Source organism: Corvus moneduloides, chromosome Z (genome assembly GCF_009650955.1).
Source record: "Corvus moneduloides isolate bCorMon1 chromosome Z, bCorMon1.pri, whole genome shotgun sequence".
NCBI classification, from domain to species: domain Eukaryota; kingdom Metazoa; phylum Chordata; class Aves; order Passeriformes; family Corvidae; genus Corvus; species Corvus moneduloides.
The window spans coordinates 5025762-5046265 of NC_045511.1; the positions used below are offsets into that span (position 1 = coordinate 5025762).

The 20504-nt window shown below is 38.5% G+C and overlaps 1 protein-coding gene across 2 annotated transcripts in view; it reads right to left on the bottom strand.

Annotated features, from left to right (window-relative positions):
• Positions 1-20504, bottom strand: part of ZSWIM6 (zinc finger SWIM-type containing 6) — a 110788-nt gene that overhangs the window by 25434 nt on the left and 64850 nt on the right. The window contains exons 3-4 of one of the 2 annotated variants that reach the window (XM_032097468.1): positions 14734-14882; positions 14063-14213 (exon numbers count right to left, since the gene is read on the bottom strand). The exons of the other annotated variant lie outside the window; for it this stretch is intronic. Coding sequence (XP_031953359.1) covers positions 14063-14213; positions 14734-14882 — 300 coding nt within the window. The remainder of the gene's footprint in view (positions 1-14062; positions 14214-14733; positions 14883-20504) is intronic. 2 annotated transcript variants of the gene reach the window in all.

The window sequence follows — 20504 nt, forward strand, 5'->3', positions numbered from 1 at the left end:
TTGTTTACAGAACTCCACTACTATCTCCTGTGCGAGAGAAAAGTCTCTCATGGACTTAGAAAACAGCAAGAAAATTCTTGCTAGCAGCATTTTTGTATCCACAGGGCATCACATCACATTAATTCCTAAAGTAACTCAGGCATGCCACAGCACAAGAGCCAGTGGAAACACAGCACGATTCTTAAGGCTAAGCCTCCTGCTACTCAAGACTGACATGTTAGGGGAAGTAATATCAAAAAAATCTGAAAACCAAAACAAAATATTGTATGTTACTATTCAGAACACCAGAGAGACACTGAACTACTGCAGTTTACTACTGCACAGTAGATAAAGTATAAGTCTTTTGAGTCTGGGGACACATCTGAAACTTGCTATGGGGGTGAGTAAGGCCAATACTCTTTTTAAAAACTTCTCTTAAAATCAAGCCATGTAATTTTCTTTAGACACACTTCCCAGCACACTTCACGCTCCAAAAGGAGTCAAATTACAACTGGTTCTTATTATTAATCATCAATGATTCAGAACTGCCCAAAACAGAATCACTACATTTCTTGCAATCTGCAAAACAAAATGCAAGATGCAGCACATTGGAAAGCCTTGGAGAACAGTAATTGTGGGCTTGCTTATTTATTTTCAAAATCAAGTATCACTTGAGGGCATTACACTGTACATGTCAGCATGTAACAAAAAAGTAAAAAAAACCCAAAAACTAAAACCAAAACCAAAAATCCAACCAAACAAAAAAACCCCAATGTAATACTCTGTAATCAGATTCCCAGTGTTTTCAGACTGAAGCAAAAGCAAAGTGGACTATCTTAACCACATTTGGTAAGTATTTCAATCATCTATGAAGGCAGAACACACTAACTACTGTGTCACACCATGCCCACACAGAGTAAGTGGCCTTTTTTTTTCCACATCTGAGAAACACCACTAGAGGCAAGAGAATTCACCAACCTCCTAAGGAAGCTCCACTACACGTGGTAATCTGTGAGGCAGGAGAGGGCAAAGGTAACTCAAAGTACCAAAATTCTTTAAAAATATCTGTGGTTTCAAGTGGGAAACTATGTCAAAACTAACTACATTGTTAGCAGTCATTGTCTCGGAAATCCAGGCTATTTTTATGTAAAGAGTAAGTGTATTTCCAATAAACCCCTCACAAACCACTTAAAATTTCACTAGAACCGAACTGCACACTGCTCCCTATGACTTCAGAGAAAACTTTTGCATGCATATCTAAGATCTCAAACAGCTTCGACAGCTGTTGATTCCCTGCAGGAAGAGGAGTGTGAGACAAACCTCCTCCACCAGATGAAGAAAAGGGAACAGGAAGAGCTCCTGTAGTGCCACAAAGCCTACCATCTGGAAGCAGGATGCATAATGCCAAATGACCCCACACTCCTCAACCTATTTGGATTCCTAGGTGGTTTTGGTCAGTGTAGGTTTTGGTGGAGGTTTGGTTTTTTTTTTGGTGTGATTTTTTTCCTTCTCCCCTCTCTCCCTCCCTATCCCATCCCAAGTGTGTGCACTTGACTCTCTCCATATTTCTTCCTACTTCTGCTCTCTAAACACCTTCCCCCTCCCCTGACATCTGCTCCATTCTGGCTCTTTCAATTCACTGATTCCTGCCCTGCTCCTCACGCTGAAAAGCCCGAGGAAAATGTTCACTTTTGCCTAGACTTTATCACATGCCAAGTGGCAGAAGCCTGGAGGATATTCTTCTTATTTCACTCTGATGCTGCTCAGTGGAAGCCCTTTGAGCTAGCCCTTAAATGTCACCACCAACCTGAAGGCCTACCCTGCTCTCCAACAAGAGATTCTCTATTTTCCGCCTGATGGCTCCCATACGGGGAAACTGCTGATCATGCTTACCCCCTTTACTACAGATAAGACCTGTGGAAGGACAGCTATGTGTAATTTCCAAGAAACGCATTGGGATCAATTTCCAGTTACTTCAGCCTAGAAACTGCTGTTGGCAACAGCTTACACTCCAAAGAAGTTACCCAAAATACATTCCTAGCATTCACAGGTTTACATTTTTGATTATATTTAACAATGTCACCAATGCCAACCACAATATGAGCAAAAGTCTCATTAAATAATAACAGTAATTTTAAAAAAAGAGACACCAAAACCCCAGAGAAAGTATTTTGTGTTTATGGACTGCTTTTCTCTCTAACACAACTCTCCCTCCTTCCTATCTCTTTTTCCCCAGCTATTTTTCCATACTGGTTCTCAGCAGGTTGACAAATCTTGCTTCTACCCCAAACCGCATGCTACTAAAACACAACTAAAACTCTCATTTAAATCCCGGGACCCTAACCTATGTCTTTTCAATACGAAACTCCTCACAGTACAGTGGCAAAACAATCACAAATCAATATACAAGTTTTCCCCAGAAAATAATTGGAAAATATGACATGTTGCAACTGCAATTTGATACTAATTTCACAAGGGAAAGGATATTAGAACTGTCACACTGCAGTGAGGAATTGCCTATTTTGATTCAATATTAATCTCCTGACCTGAAAAAAGGGCAGCTTTGCCAAAACAGACCTTTGGTTCAGACAGACCTCCTTTTGAAAATGTGTTGTTATCATTCATCTTTCTTGTTTGTCACACCACCAAAAAAAAAAAAAAAAAAAGGAAAATTTTACATGCAGGCTTTCCTTGTACACACAAGGGAACATCAGTACTTTTGTGTTTCTCTGGAGACATCCATACCTTTGAATTTATGGGGTAGATAGGGACAGCAGGCCTTTACATTGATCAGGATTTAAATATGCAAACTGAAAACAATTAAGAGCATTAAGTCACTGTAAAAGTAGATGTAGTGCAGAACAGTAGAATAACCACCCATCCTGCGTATGCATGCATCCATAAAGCTAAAGGACGCGCAAGGGATGTGTATAGACTCTCCCAAGAGATTAAGCATCACTCACTTTTCATAAATCGCATTATATTTTACTCTTGCCACACTATATGGGAAGGTGGCAATGGAAACAATTTTAGGGGGGGTCCTAGGACACTGATCAGTACTGAGGACCCAGAATATAGTTCTGTTCATCTGTTTGATTACACTCTGCTTTTCCTATAAGCATCATGGTATCTGTCAGGGCTGCTGTACAGCTGAGCTTGGGGCAGCATTTCCTCATATACAACACCTATGTAATCAACAGCTGAGACTTGGACTTTGCTTTGGAATTTTACATTTCATATACTTTAGACCAAACAGGGCACTTGCAAAATTAAAATATTCAAGAAACGGGTGCTGTAACATTTCTTTGCCCTTTCCATTAATGCACAACTTTATCTTAAAAAATAAGCTACAAGAGTAGCATTTGACCGTTTCGAAGAAAATGGAGCCAGGTAATCAAGATCATTCCCTTTGCACAACAGACAAAACAGCTTCAATACTTGCTGCACACTTGCCACTGTGTCCCACTTGAGACTAACCAATTCTATCACAAAAGCATAATTTTCCAGCACTGAAAGTGCCAGAAGAAAAACAATACTAGCCAACAGAACGTATGAACACTTTGAAGTCGAAGTGTTAGCAAAGGAGTTTAAAGTGGTTTACATCTGTATTTTAAACACATACCCACTTCCACTGGGAGAGCCACTTGTAAACCTCAAAGAAGTACTGTGTGGTGTTTATAGCTTCTGAACGAGAAGGACAAGTGCCTTCAGAACAACTGGCAAAGCCGCTGCCCTTCTCCAGGCATGGAGAGATCTCCACTAAAACAAAGCATAATCAAAAGTCCCACTAGAGATTGCTACAACTAAACAGTGGCTTTTATAGAATAGTAAAGATAGGCAAAGCACTTCAGGACTATTCCCCCTTCAATGAGAACATCAAGGAAAACTACTCTCAGCACTGAGTTGTACCCAAGTTGCAATTTTATTCATAAAAATTCCTTAATGTATTCTGGTTTCTCTGTTCAGCCTTCAGAAAAAAAGGCTTTGAATAGGTGCTGTGTGTCTTAGAGAACAGAATGTTTCATTTTGCTCTAATTCATTCTATTACTGAATTAAACTTTGATGTATTGGTCTTGACAAGTGCTTCATGCTGGTTGTATTCTGTATGATAGTATAATCACTCCCCATGCATTTCACACTAGCTGGGCTGATCAATTCAACAGATTACCTGCAGCCCCAATGGCATGAGGGAATCACTGCCCTTCTGCAGGCTAACCTCCAAGCACGCACTTCAGAAAGTGGAAGTGTAGAACAGAGACAAAATAAAACGCCTAACTCCTTAAGTTTTCCTTTCTTACTGCCTGCTGCTGCTCCAAGGGTTAAAGACACACACGTATTTGGCTGAAACAGGTATTTACATATTGAGATTCCATTCTAAGCTATCAGCAACCACATGCTCTAATCTCTGTGCCACAAAACTCTGCTTTCTCTTTCTACGTTTTCAACTCTTTAGCACAATGGAATAAGGAACTACCCACACACTTCTGACGTTTTGCATGAGCCTGTTGTTTTGGGTTATGACCTTTTAAATGTTTTAAAAACTCCGGCATCTTTGCAGACACTCTGCCATTCAACCAAAAGGTTTCATGTAAGAATGGAATTTGCCTGAAAGGTGCAGTTTACAGTGTGTCAGTCGACTATGATCTCCCCAAGAGAACACTTAGGATCAGCCACATGTTCATTAGATACCCCTCTATGCATCTGTAGTACTCCATAATCTAACCACTGCAGAAAGGCATGGGCTATTAGTCTACAAAGCTAAAGAAAAGTATAAAGAACCTACAAACGAACCTCATTGATTAACTTCCCTCATATTTAGAAAACTATTTAATCATTTGTTTACAATCAATCAACTGAAGGCAAAAGCACTTCTAACTCTAACACAAAGAGAAAAAAATAGTCCTTTATCAACTAGTTGCCAATATTTACAGCTAGGTGGTGAAGACAAAGTATGCTCCTGCCCAAAATATGTATCAGATATTTTACCAATTACTTTAACTAGCAATATACTCTCAGTAGTCACGGTCTACCTTCAGAGACTTCAAGAATTTTCAGAAGAAAAGTTAATGTGACTACTAACTATAAATGCATTAAGCTACTTCTGTACGAATTTATCCTTGAGATGAATTAATTCCTCTCACAGTTAATTTTTTTAGGAAGAGGCAAAACAAGAGATGTTTGTCCATTAAAACAAGCTATTAATAAGAGAGAGGGAAGAAAATACCTCTCTTTTACCAAAAAAAAAAAAAAAAAAAAAAAAAAGAATGAAGCAAGTGCTAACACTCCCTTGCAAACTGGGAATTACAATTGCCACAACTATGCTCACAAAATGTAAATAATGCACTGTAACTGACCAGAGGAATACATTGATTGTCTAGTCTAAATTCCTTCCTACACTACCGTTTCCCAAGTCACTTTTATGTTCCAGTCCAAACATGACTGCTCAGTTTTTACAAAAACAGCATACTTTAATTACAACTTCTAATACAAGAATCTAGCACAGCACCTGGTTACAGTTTACTGGCTGCCTACCACTATTCAAAATTCTAATGTTATTTCTAGTTTTCTTGTTAAACTTCTGCAGCTCCAGTTACAATTTTCAGCTACCTTTTGTGGGTTTAGAAGAACTGTCTTCCCTATCAAATTTTTAGTCTATGTAATAGGTATCTAAAACTATAAAGGGTTTCCTGTCTTGATTTGACATACCCAAGCAGATTGAAACTCTTGCACCTCTCACTTCCAATTTTTGAGATTTTTTCTCCAGTGTTCATTCAAAAGAGAAAAATGGAAAATAGCACAAGGCTAGATGGCTGACCGGCAGGTAGAGCTCGAAGAAATTAGTGAAGATTCAGGAAGTCCACCCCATGAATCTATCACTTCTCTCTAGCTCGGGTATTTACTAGAAGTGGCATTGGAAAATTAAATGGCAGCCTAATGATACTGAAGTATGAAAAATAAAGAGTGAGAGAGGTAGGAAAAAATAACACCAAGTATCAGCTTGGCTTATAGTAAAACTCTGTCCTTAATCAGACATGATTCCACAGTTAGGGCTGCAATGAGTTGTGCACCAGCTTCACCACGCAACACGTTTTAAGACATTTATAAGTAAATCAGTTCAACATCACAGGAATAAAAACAACTGCTTTAATGTGGGTATTTATAAATATCTGAAGTACTTTCCATCCAACTGAACAGAATGGAAATGCAACTTTCTGTATGGGATTAAAAATATTAAATAAACCCCTCAAGCTATGCTTACATACTGAAGGTAATTACTGTGACCATTATTTCTGCAATCTGATAAATACCACAGGATTATCTCAGTTGGTTAGAGCACGATGCTAATAACAAGGTTGTGGGTTTGATCCCTATATGGGCCATTCACTTATGAGATGGATTCAATCATCCTTCTGGGTCCCTTCCAACTTGTGAAATTACCTAAAAAGAAAAATTTACTGTCATACTCTGGCCTCACATACCCCCTCATTTCACATACTATTATGGCAATGTCAGTAATGGAGGAAGAAGGAAATGATCCTCAGAGAAGGTGGACAAAACCCATCTTTTCAGAACAGCAGCCTGGCTTCATTCACTGAGGAAATGAAGGTGACAGCATCAACCAAGACACTGTAGGGCCATGACAGCAATTTAAGTTGTCATCCGTAACTCAGGTCTTAGAACAGCAAAACTGTCTTGTGATGCTAACTCTGACCTACTATTAATTTAGCACCTCCAACAACACAAATCATTCAGACATAAATTAACAGCTTGTTCTGTGAAAAAGCAGGTGTAACCTTCAGTGCACGAACTGAGGGTACATGTGTTCCATAAGACCATGACAGCTGAGACTAAACAATATTAATGTAACCACTACTTAAGCAAAGACAGCCTACTGGATATGATACAGTTTAAGACACAAATATTTGTTAAGATACCACTCTACCTATAAAGTCCCACAATGAAAGACCAAGGGAAATGGTGCATCCACCTCCTTTCAAATGCAGGGCTTCCTACAGCTTTCATTTCAAGGCCAGAAATGCCCTATGTGTAACTGACTAATCTATACTTAGAAATTTGAAGTTAACTTTATTTTCTACAGGTGCAGGGCATAGGTACTTTCTTTAGCTTTAAGGCAATACATAATGCAATTATAAGTGGGGATATTCAACAATATAAAGACCATATGAATATAAACTTGAAGTCAAAATCAAAATTTAGAGTCTTGCTGTATTGTTTTATAAATACCATAAAATATAGGGGAAAGCGAATGTCTCTACTACATGGGTGACCCTAAAAAGGGACTGCATGAAGTATGCAGCTCCAAAAAATGGTACTAGAGCACCAAAACTGTAATGAATGATTAACTTTATCAATTCTTTTTCATGGCAGCCCTGGAGTAACGATCAAATTGGGCACCAAGAAGGAATTTATCTAGGGGCATACTGGCAACAGCCATAGCTGCTTTTGTCCTCTTCCCCACTCCACTTAAGCACTAAGCATAGACAATCTGTTTAGAACAGCTGGCATGTCCCATTCACACAAGTTTGTCTCTAACTGCAAAAGGAAGGAATGCCTGAGACAGAAATATAGATGGAAAATAGCTTCATTCAGATAAGGTTAAAAGAATCTAACTTGATGTTTTCTAGAGATGACTATAAATTTTTGCCAGAAAAATTCAGAGTGGTTTCCAAATAAAAATAAAAAAAACCAGACGACATTATATTTAAACCTTGATCATTAGTTTGCTCATGGCAAAATGGTAATTAAATCTCTCTTAATTAGTCTGTAATGATTCCTCTCCTAACCTCAACATTTAGAATTAATGTTTAGATGAGGAGTGAAGTGTTACTAATAAAGGTCCATGCACGATCCATCAGGAAATATATTGTACTATTTCTCTGTATCACATGACCTTGTAAAATGGTATTTTAGTTTAAATTCTAACACAAAAATATATAATTCTAATCTAGAAAATGCCCAAAATACCAGTAAGCATGAAACCAAAACAGACTACCAGGCTGATCCAACATATAAAAAGTGGTATAAACAGAGCAAAGTACTAGTGAAAACCTACTAAGACTTTTAGAACTACTGCAGCAAAGTCATGTTATTTCACTCAAGAAATACCTTTATAGCAATAGCCCATTTAATATGCTAGTACATATTCAGTATATAATAGAAAGGATTCTAAGAATGTCACTGGGAAGAGCTTTATCACATGAGTGAGGTTCATTTCAATACCATAAGAGGTTCCCACACTTAAGAACTTTAGATTCCAATAGGTGGTTGAGGCAGACAGGAGAGGATTAGGCATTAAAATGTGGAAGGAATGGCTGAACATAGAGATTATACCATTCTCCTCAACATCATAAAATAAGATGACTAAGAGAGACCCGGATCAGCATGATGCAAAACTAGAACACATTCACCAATTCTATCCACTGTCCTGCCTTGCCAAAGACCTCTTTCCCATGACACTGCCACCATATTTGTACTTCACAAGAAACTAATCTTGACTTAAAAAAAAAAAATCTTTCTTCCCCCTTTAAGAGTTCTTAAATACCAAAATGGAGGAAATCTACTAGAAATGTTTGTTTTGAAACATGCAAATTACATGAAGTTTCTTCACCATGAATACAAGCGATAGGATATGAAGACACTGAAAATGGTAGCGCACAGGAAAAAAAAAATCTGATTCCTTAATCCACGTGTTGACAAGGTGTTGGGCTCCATCACTCCATCAAGCAGTAGATACTTGTCTTAGATTCTTCTACTTGACTGCTTTCATCAGATTAAGCATCTGGGATTTAATTTAACAGTTTCAGCTTTATTAAGCTGTCACAAGAGCAGCCCTACTTTGATAACAGTAGCTGCTCCAATTATGGCCTGGTTTAGGGTTGACAAGTATAATGATTCATTCATGGCATATGAGAAACAATAAAAAAATGTTTTGCATTGTAGCTTTAAAAATGTGGGCACTTTTTTCATTTAATTTGTCACTTAGTTTTTGCTAAGAGGACTTTTAAATTGCAGTAAGAAGCAAATGGGGCTTTTAGTTTAAATGTAATCCCCATATTTAAATGATCTGTAATGGCACAGTGTTTGAGTGGGAACACTATTGTTTCACAGTGGGCCCTGATGGTGACATGTGACATTTGTATTCAGGTCCTGTATTATCCATGTGGCTAAAGGGCTTCCAATTTCATTTCACAGCCAAAAGCCTGCAGAAAACACCAATTAACTTGCAGATCCCACTTGCCGACAAAACAGTCTCTTCCCAGTGTCTGGCATCTGGCAGTGCTCAACCCTTATTTCCAAAGCAGAGTCTCACAGCCATCATGATCCCTGGGCTGCGGTACAAAGTCAATTTCCCCCCCTTTTTTAAGGAAATCTTTTCATTTTTCATGAGAACAAGTAACTTTTACTGAATTTTTCATGGACGAATATTAACAACTTCCTCATCTACTAAGATTATACAGTCCATTTTTTTCCTCTATACCACAAAGAAGGCTAACTGACCTTTCCTTCACATCAGAGATCTCAGCTCAACAGGCATCAGCAGGTATTTACTGTGCATTTCCATTTCCATACCCATTTTACCAATGCAATTTAATTAAAAGGCAAACCAAGGGGCTTCAGATAATTAATCCTTATGACATCCTGAACTCCTCAACCATGGTCACCATGAGTCAAACACCTTAAGATCCGCATGTGAAATTTATGTACCGAGATACCATTTAAACAGCAACATGAAGAATTCCAACTCTGCTTTACACTCTGCAAACTGGAATTCATTTATTACTGTGGCAAATTGGAAGTGATCACCAGTGCATCACTGAAATTGCATCTAAATTCTTCTAGTTTGAGAAGTATCTGAGCAAGGCTTAAACCTCTGACCTGTAACCTTTCCAATAGTATACCTCTGACATTCCATAAGTAGCATATAGCTCATCCCACTCCTTGATGTACAACAGGGGAATCTGCCGGGCAGTTATTATATTCTTACTGCCAATCTAGAGGCTTTAAAAAACAACTGCATAGTTATGTGCAAGGCTTTTTTTGTTAACATGATGCTTCTGAATTGTAAATTGCTTAGGAAATTAGGGCTTAGTACTAAAAAAACTGCCAGATTCATACTTAGACCTAAAGCATCTTATTTGTGGGTCTTGAGTGAAGGTTTTGGTGGTTTTATTTCTAGAGAGTTTTTTATTGTTACTTTGGTGGGGGGGGGGGGGGAGTTTACTGTTGTTGTTTTTAAATCAGCACCTTCAAACACTCAAACCCAATCTGATTTCAACTGAAATCAGCAATTTACCACAAACTTCAACAGGAACTCTGACCAAAGCTCAGTGTGTCCTTCCAGTACCCCTGCCAATACCCAGTGCTAGGAAGGAAGCATCACCTAAATTCTAATGAAAGGCTCCAATGACCCAGTCAAGGAGCAAAGGTGGTTATTTAAGTATGCTTAAAAGTCTGTGCCAAGATGGAACTGACAAAGTGGCCATATGCCTAGCACTTGGCAGACAGCATACCAAGGCAAGCAAGAGAGCCTTTATTAGGCAGAGTCTATATTTACTTACTTTCTATGCCCTAAAATTCTCCCTAACTACATTAAATTGCTACCTACCTGTGACATAAATGAGAGTATAGCTAAAAGATTGTTTTTAGAAGACATACATATATGCCTCTCCCAGATTACTCTGAACAGGTAATACAGACTGTTAAATACACAGAGGCCTGTGTCTCACTTCCCTCCCTTGATATTTTGGTTCTCTGACATGCTAGAAGATAACAAGCCAGTATTACTTTGTAACATAATGATAGCATGACTCCTTTAAACTCAGTGTCTGAATTACTTCGACTAACACAGATCATATGCTGCCAGGGCCATCCTGCTTTTCCCTCTGCAGTCTGCTATTTTAACTCTGGTCTCCCTTAAAATCTACTTGAACCTTTTGTACATTCACTTCTTCTTTTGAGACACAAGTTTCACATGGAAAAAGCGATGTTTAATGTGAAAACAGTGAAACTCAAGCAAAGTAAAATCCTAGCAAAAACACTGCAGAAACTTGCAGCCTTCACATCATGCATGTAGAAGTGACTCTGGAGAGATTCACCCAATTAACAGCATTTTGGAGGGAACTTGCTAAGCAGCTGTGGAAGGAACCAAGGAATGCTATCAGTGGGGAGAAGAAATAGAGAGTTTAGAAACATAAACACTATCTGGAGATGGAAGAACCAAGTCCTACCCTTCGACTACTGCCCACCTGATGCGATTGAAATGTATTTGCAACTGAAAGAATGCTACATGATGAACAGATTTTGATACTGAGTCAGAGCAGTTGAGGACTGAAACAATGCGGTCTGCCTCAGACTGCAAATACAGCAGCTCAGGTAGTGGTGAGGCTGCTTTTTGGGAGTGACATCTAGAATTCTGATAATAGAGGTAAACTAAATTCAGTTAATCCAGAAGTATTTGTTATTTGATGCTATAGGCAGACAGATTCTACCTCCTCTACGTTCAGACAGGTGCTATCAAGAAAATGATGTTAATACAAAACTGATGAAACAAGAGGAGCCGCTACAAAAATGTAACAAAACCTTTTTTTTGTTTATTGACAGCATGTGGCAAGACTGCTACAGGTAACAGATGGAGAACGCATTTCTGCTTCTCCCACCACCTACCAACTCAACCCACATAAGCAATGAAGCATGAGACCCTCCAATTTTCAGTATGGTGGGATACAATTCTGTCGTATGTATGTCCAGCTAGGCATGTGCCTTGCTGGCAAACACTGTTATTCCCCAACAAGACAAAGGATCATAAAAATGGCATACTGAAACGGTTGTTACAGTTGTAGTTGCTTCCAGACTCTGACAGAGCTTTGTCTTCTATGGTATTAAGGATTTTCACCACAGAAGTCTGTAATCTCAACTACATAGCTAACAGTTTACTAGCCTAGTGCTTAATTTAGAGTGAACATAGTTTTTGCTATACAGGTTATATCCAGTCTTATCCCATCAGTTAATAGATTCAACTATGATCATCTCTGACCTCTAAGAGTGCAAAAGTTAAGTTTTGCATTTCATTCTTCTTTTCTAAATGAAGCATGTTACCCTTACTTGGATTTGATTTCATTTAGCTTGATTTTGGACCCTTAAATTACATTAAGAGCATTATGATATTTGCTCCATTCTTTGCATTACTTGCATAATGTCTTATAGGACATCATCCTAACTTTTCCTTGTTATTAAATAGTTATTTATATGTTTTCTGCCACATAAATCAGGCACAGCCATAAGGACCAGAGCACATCAAAACAGACTTCTTTAAGTGTAGACTTGAAATGACTTTCCAGAATGAGAACACAGGTTTCTACTCCAAGTTCCATGAATCACAAGGCAATTTCATTTAGGCCATGTGTGTCTTCAGCTTGCTTTAGGAAAGCCTCCAAGACCGCTGTAAGTAAGGTTTGGAATGCTAAGACAGACATGTTAATCCCTTCCCTCATAAACTCAGTGAATTACCTTTTAGAGAAACGAATTAGATTTACCACTGTATTTTAAATAATTCAGGTTGTTTTTTATCTTCCACACTCTTGGATATCTATTAGTTAGTAGCTTGCTACAGTACCTTATACCTAGGAAAGTAATGCTTGTGATTACTTTTTATCTTTTCTCTCACCTCTCCATCTGTAAATACTGCTGACATTCACATTCAAGTTGTATTGATTTTCCCTTCAGGTAACACCCTGTTATCAATGCAGGCTGAGGCTGGGAGGGATTTAGAGCAGCTCTGCCGAGAAGGACTTGGGGGTGCTGGTGGGTGAGAGGCTGGACATGACCCAGCCATGGGCACTCACAGCCCAGAGAGCCAAACGTGTCCTGGGCTGCATCCAAAGCAGCGCAGCCAGCAGGGCCAGGGAGGGGATTCTGCCCCTCTGCTCTGCTCTGCTGAGACCCCACCCGCAGTGCTGCATCCAGCTCTGGGGTCCCAGCACAGGAAGGACATGGACCCACTGGAGGAGGTCCAGAGAAGGGCCACAGAGATGATCAGAGGGATGGAGCACCAGCCATACAAGAAAGGCTGAGAGAGTTCAGGTTACTCAGCCTGAAGAAGAGAAGGCTCTGGGGAGACCTTAGAGCACCTTCCAGTACCTAAAGGGGACCTACAAAAAGGCTGAAGAGGGACTGCTTACAAGGCGTGTAGTAATCAGACAAAGGGGAATGGCTTTACACTGAAAGGAGGAAGGTTTAGATTAGATATTAGGAAAAAAATTCTTGACTGTGAGGGTGCTGAGGCACTGGAACCACCTGCCCAGAGAAGCTGTGGATGCCCCATCCCTGGAAGTGTTTCAAGGCCAGGCTCAATGAAGCTCTGAGCAACCTGGTCTAGTGAAAATTGTCCCTGCCTATGTCAGGGGAGTTGGCAATATATGATCTCTAAGGTCCTTTCCAACCCAAAACATTTTATGATTCTATGATGAAATTCTTACAGATTTTGACAATTTCTGAAGTAGTAGTTCAAAACTGTATTAGTGTGTTCCTAAACACTTTACAGCAAGTGCCCTCAGACCTCACCAGTTCAAACATTCCTTTCCCATTTCAGCCTCTGTTATTCTCTTAATCGCACAACTAAGTCATGTATCAGGCAACCTTTCCTGTAAAGCAACATTAATTGTTAGTCCTCTGTTATTTCATCTCCTTTCTTGCTCGGTAATTGACTTCTATAATTGTGAATCAGTTTTTTCTTTAACCTTTCCAACTTAGCACTAGAGACATATATTTCGCCTCAGCTGTGCAGCTACATTTCCACTTTCTGCTTTGTTCTTTTTAGATCCTCTGATACTTACAAACTATTGGAATTGTACTTCTTTAACACCATGTTCCCTCTTCTTTAACTGCAACTGTCTCATTCTGCAGATCAGAAATTCAATTTCACCCAAACTTAACTGAACAAAGAAAACTGCAGAAAACTCTACTCTGCTTTGCCTACAACCACAATAAAAGTTTTTCTCAACTCCAAATATGTAATTGTTTCTTTATTACACATATGAACACCTAAATGAGTCTGTGAATTTACCCAGTTCATCCCAGAGCTGCCTATACTTGTCAGTCATTGTAGTTCCTTGTTGTCTCCAAAGCGACAGACGAGGGTCAGCCATGAACTGTTCTGTTATCAACGTCAACATGCGAGCTCCATTTGAATCTCTCATTTTTAGCATCTCTCGCACCTAGGAAACGAGTCTTTTAATACAAACTTGAAGAAAGCAAAGAAATCGCAGTACAGACAATATGCTGCAGTGTTAAATATTCCACTTCTGTGAAGCTAGAAATGCAATTTATATGTGTGATGGGAAATTTTTAAGTAGTAAAAACAGTCTGCCTTCCCAATTTTTTTAACAAAATTTTGGTTTCAGTATTCAATTACAATTCTTCAGAGAATTTTACCACAAGCAATCCACAGGTGTATTATACAAACTGCTGTAATGTTTTCCAACATTTTGGGGGTGTGAAGGAAGAAGAGAACAGCAAAGCTGTAGATGCTTGAAATGTTACTTCATATCCTTATACTGATCAAGACACATCAGATTGTAGTCCACTTCTGTACAACTCATTATCAAGTTGCCATTGCGTTCCCAAGGCTTTGTGTTATTTTATAACAGTAGAACCTAGAACTTTGAGTAAGATGCATACAAGTAGACTGGCGTGGAGAACAGGGGAGAGAAAAAAGGTTCAGAGTACTCAACACACCTTTGCAAAAAGCAAATTGAGCTGCTTCCCTGATCCATGGTATCCACCCTGGGAAAGGAAGAGTTTAACCTGTTCTTGGACTTGTTCCTCATCCAAATGCCAGCAATTTTCATCATCTATGCTAGCACCTGCTGTTGGGTCAGGAGCACCTGCAAACAGCAAGAAAAGAAATCATTATGTTCTATATGAAGAAGAGAGGTTCTTGAGTCCAGGGGAGAGGACTACTGCAGAGGTTTTTGGATTTGTGTCTTCTCCTGTTTTGGATGCCTTGTTTTTAATCTAAACAGTCTCTAAAATATACTTAAATTTCTCCTCAGTAGTCTTAAGCACTTAGAAATTATAGCCTATGAAAAGGTATTCAAATACATAATATTCTCTTCTCTAACAAAACTTTAAAGGTGAGGGGTTTTTTTCTTCCCATCTCAGAAGCTACACTAGAATAATTTTACAAGGAAAATTAAGACTTTAAATAATATTCTACAACTGTGATGTTAAAACCACTCTCCCCAAAACACCTGTGTAATTCCTGTACCTTCAGCAATCTTGCTCAGGTTTAAGTGACTGCTAGTGAGCGCTGCTATTGATGAACATGAGGAGAATCATCACCTTGGTGCCTCTGAGCTGTGATGGCTCTGCAAAGCTAAACAAAGAGTAAAAAAAATCCCCGAACAAATCCAAAGTCTTAAAGCACTAAAGGCATTTCCATCATACATAAGAGCTACAGATATTTAAGACCATGCTGCTTTCAAAGGAAGCATTTTTACATAGGCAATGTCACCTGCACAGAGTCAGTTTAGAGCAACTCTACTTGAACTAGCCTAGTGCCAGCTGAAATGACTAGATTCACATCTGGCAGTGCTCTGGCCACAGACTGCCATACCTCAGCTTTTGCAGATCAGACCAGTGACTTTCTCTCCCTCTCTTAAAGGATGACAAAATTAACTAAAATAAGTTCTTGCACCATCTAGTAAACTGTATTTTTCTGAAGACCACTGCACCTCCACTGGGCATTTTCTAAAAGGTCTTGAAACTGAAAAGGCTAAAAAGTACTTAACCAGAGACTCTGCTCAAGGTAGGGCATCACCATACCAGATGATGGTATTTTAAGCATGGCTGAGACTCAAGTCGACTTAACATTTTTATTTTGGACTTATCACAACTGCATAATCTCTATCTCTTATGTTTTGCAAAACCGAAGATGTTATAAATTGAACCACATTATCCAATCTCTCTCCTTGAAACCTGTGTCCATGTTACCTCTGCAGAAAAAAAAATACTGCCAGAGAAGGAAAATTACATAAATTTCTAAAAAGCTGGGGTTTTTTACAGAAATCCTGAAAACTTGAAAAACCAAAATAGCTACACTTCTACAGTGTATAAGAAAAAACTCCATTGATTTTATTGATTCAAGCCTGTTTCACAATTGCAGCTCTGTGATGGAGGTGAAGCTTTCAAGTGGTCACTGGAAATGCTGAACTCATTATTCAATGAAAATACAAACCAAAGATTTAGAGGGTCAGAGGGATGTCTTAAACACAAATTGCTGAGACAGTAAACAAAAAGATGTTCCAGCTCAGCAACTTCCTAAACTGCCTCCAATTTCAGAGCCTAAAGCTGGGAACACTGCACTGCTGTATACATACATACATACATATTTAATTAATAAGAAATTGTGTCTTTGCAGGTGTGAATGAACTCTCCCACCACCTTACACAGGAACCACAACAGTGTCTCAGAAGACAGGAATCAAGCCCAAGACAGCATAAAAACCAAGGAATGAAAAACCTGCTCTTCTGCAAATGCTTCCATCTTTAATGTATTAGCTTAAAAGGGCTTTCAATTCTGCCAGCTACATGAAACACATACTGGGTAAGTCTTTGGTTGCAAAGAACAAGATAAAAAGGAAAATCAAGCCACAAGAATAAGCAATGCAGCTGTTGCACAGACCCAGGTTTGCAGTATTACCTTGCAAATAGTTTAAATATTTCATTGCTCTAAAACACAAAAAGGGTGAAGAGGAACTATATAAAAGCAACAGTACACAAAATACACTTATATTTGTTCCTTACTTCAATGGAGATTTATCTTTAAATAATCTTGGTACGGTTCCTTTCAAATTGAATTAAAAATAGCCCAGTATTCCTCAGCTAAGCTTCCCTACTTAGGGGGTGAAAGGAAAATTCCTTCTGTAACTGTTTATATTTTATCAAAAGCTCACCTGTCATTTTGTTTTACAACGTTAGAAAAGCCATACAGCTACCACAGATTCTTTAACAACAGGGTTCCTTTACAAAAGTAAGTGTGCCTACTACCCAGGGCCACCAACATTGCCCCCACCAAGGCTACTTCTGCCACTACAATCCCAAATATATCTTATCCCGGAGCTCAGTATCACTGTACTCACACTAGTGTTACTTGCAAGCTGTTAGGCCAGAAGACTGTAAAAGCTGAAGATGCCAAGCCAAGGGTCTGAACTCTACAATGCTCTTCAGCATAGTATACAGATACATTGAATGATTTTTTTCTTACAAGATCTTATATAGGCTACATTCATTATGATTAAAATTTTTAATTCTAAAGAAATTCCAGCGTACATATAACCAGCACCAGCTACAGCTGCAATTCACTCATCTTTCAACACTGCTGGCAGTCTTCAGCAATAGCAATGGACTAACAAGGCATGGGGGACACTGTGTCTGATCAGGCCCAAGTCCAGCCACCTTCCCACCAAGGCAGCAGCCAGGCATTCTTGTGATGCTGCTGGGAAAGCCTCGGATTCTGCTGCCCATCATTCTTGTTTTGGGCTCAAGACATGACCACCTTCCATGTCTCTCAACTAGGCACTTTTAAAGTTGACTACGTACATGTACAGTCAGGTGATTATCTAGCCTGTTTCCTCTCCCACTCAAACAGATCATGGATGGAATTTCTACCCTGCCACTTCTCTTCTGAAAACACATGACTGGGTGAACAAGTAAGGAACTATCTGAACAAGCAAGAGGAGGAAGATGCCATGGGGGCTATGAGAAGCTGTCAGGATGGCTCAGGCTCAACACTGAACAGGCAGAACCAAAGGTTCAATCCAAAGGTAGTAGCTTCGCTCAGGGTGCGGCACAGCACTGCAAGGCTTTCACAGTGGGACAGTTTGGATGCAGAGAGGAACATGGGCAGCCCTGAATTTAAACTTTGCAGGGCAGTTTGGTACCAAGGCTAAATAAGTGTTAATTATGTGCTTTAGAGAGATGTCATGAGGATAAATGAGTTCACATTTGAACTATGAAAGTGAGAAGTACTGTATAATTATACTAATATTTAAACCTGTAATTAAACTGTGTCAGTTTATAGACACTAAACTAACATATTAATCTCCTTCTCTCCAACCCATGGCTTTTTAAATTTCTGTCATGACTGGTCTTTGAGATATGCTTTTCATCATGTACATACAGTTAAATACAATAAATAAAGTATTTATAACCAGTATATAGATACAGCCATATATACTTACTCATGCTCCTTTACTATGATTACTAAATTTCAATCTTAGCAATCAAAGCAGGAACATTGTGCACAACTGTTTGTGACACTGAACACCCAAATAGTATTTGAAAGCAGGGTAGCAGCCTTTTATATTTAGGGTCATAGCAGGTTGCATGTTGAATATAATCAACTCCCAAGTTCTAAGAAGCAGAAGCGTTTAAAAAAATTAACACTTTGTTCATTTACACAGCAATTCAAAAGCAACTACTTTCACAACGAGCAACTCTTGGTGCTGTACACGGAGAACTTAACCTCACAAAATAGAAACAAGCAAGGAGCACTGACTAAAAATGGACTAAGAAGTTCTTATATTGCCAACTACTCAGGTGCAGATCAACAGGGAGATTTGGATAAAACAAGGCAAACTGCTTCCCTGATCCTTATTTCTGAAGTATCACAAGAGTTGACTTCAAATAGAACCATGCCAAATTATTCACTTGTAGCCATCCACACTGATTTTTTTTTTTAACTTTTTAATAAAAATGTCATTAATTTAAGTATACAAATGAACTCTGCATCGGTTACATTTTATTAAATGTCATCCCACGGCAGCATTAAGCAGAAGATATGGACAAATTATTACAAATAAAAAGCAAGACTGAGTACTATGTGAAGAGCAAATTAAAGAAAACCAGCTAGAAACCAATACTGCTGTATGCTGATTCGCAACAGAATAGTGATTGATTTTATAAACTTAGTATGCTCAGAATTATTCTAAAATTAAATATAATTAAAACCAAAGATCATTAAAATAATGATTCAAAACCAATATTATGCCTTTGATTCCCCAAATGATTCCAAGTTTAGATATAAGTCACTTAACTTCAGGACTGTTGGGTGAACTGTAACACCTGTTCAGCAGCTCACAGCGTCAAAGGAAAACAGCAACTGCTATGAAGCTGTCAGTGATAACAACACAAAATGTGAAGACAGGACAGGCTATGCTTAAGTTGTTGAGGAAAGTTAATAAAATCCTAACAAGGTTTTTAACTTCAAAGAATTCTGTGGTCCCTCTGTACCTACAGCAGAATGTGCTAAATTATTTACTGACAATATCTGACCTCTCCTGCTAAAACCCACATCTCACAAACATCATACATTTCAAAAAGTAAGTTTCAAAATTTATTTGTGCATGGCAGATAAAAGAACTTTATCAGTATAGATAAGCATACTTTATTTTAATTAGTTTTTATTTTCCATGTCTTTTAACAAAATCTCACTATATTTATGTTTTGTGTATCTGAAAAAACCTTTCCTAAGAATATGAGTTTCATATATGATTTTTTCACATTACTTTGCAGCTACCAGTCTTTTCTTTTTTCTTTTTTTTTAACATTTTACTACTTATTTACTTTTACATGGGTTTCTTAAACTTCTCTAGTTTTGGCTACTCTTACTTCCTTCCCAGACCTGGTTCACCAAACAATTCTCATACTAAGCACTGAAGCACTTCATTTTCACTCTTCTTGAAGGGAAATTCACCTGCTATCTCTGACATTCTTCTTTTGCAACTAGACTCTCCACCAATTTTGCAGTTTAGGCAGGGCCATGTGAAAGATTCCCTAATTTTAAAAAGAATTTCTCTTTTTTAACATTACACATTCCCCTTACTGGCAGATCACCAATACACTGTATTCAGGTCTACAGCCCTACCCTGCAATTTCCCACTAAAATTTAGGTTAAATACATTAAGTACATCTAAACACATATTAACATGTACCTCCAGGTTGCCCTTTTGAACTTAATAGTTATAGGAACAACATTAGATATTCTGAAATTTTCTTTGAAAGCTTTTTTTTATAGAAGTTTCCTTCTTGAATGCCTCCTCCAGCACTACTAATATACATTACAAATAAACGTTTATTGAGGATGTACCCATATTTGCCTGGACAAATGCAGAAAAAAGTAGAGAAACAAGGTGCCTCTCCTTCTCAGAAGATGAATGTGCTTCAGCTGCTTTCTCCCAGATCCTCCCTCTTAAATTTGAGTTCATCTGTATGTGGGTCTGTAGCGGCAAGTGACTTTTACTGCAAGTTGGAGAATCAGAGAATGGCAGAAAGTCTGGAGAAATCCATACAGCTCCTCCAAGACCAGAGATTGCAACAGCAGCAGTAAACACTCAGGAGAAGAAACAGTACGGCTTGAAAGTTAAAAAGGTTTGCCAGCCTGTCCTTATACCAAAACCAGCAGACCCTTTTCCACTATGCACATAATAAAAAAACTATTCTAATATG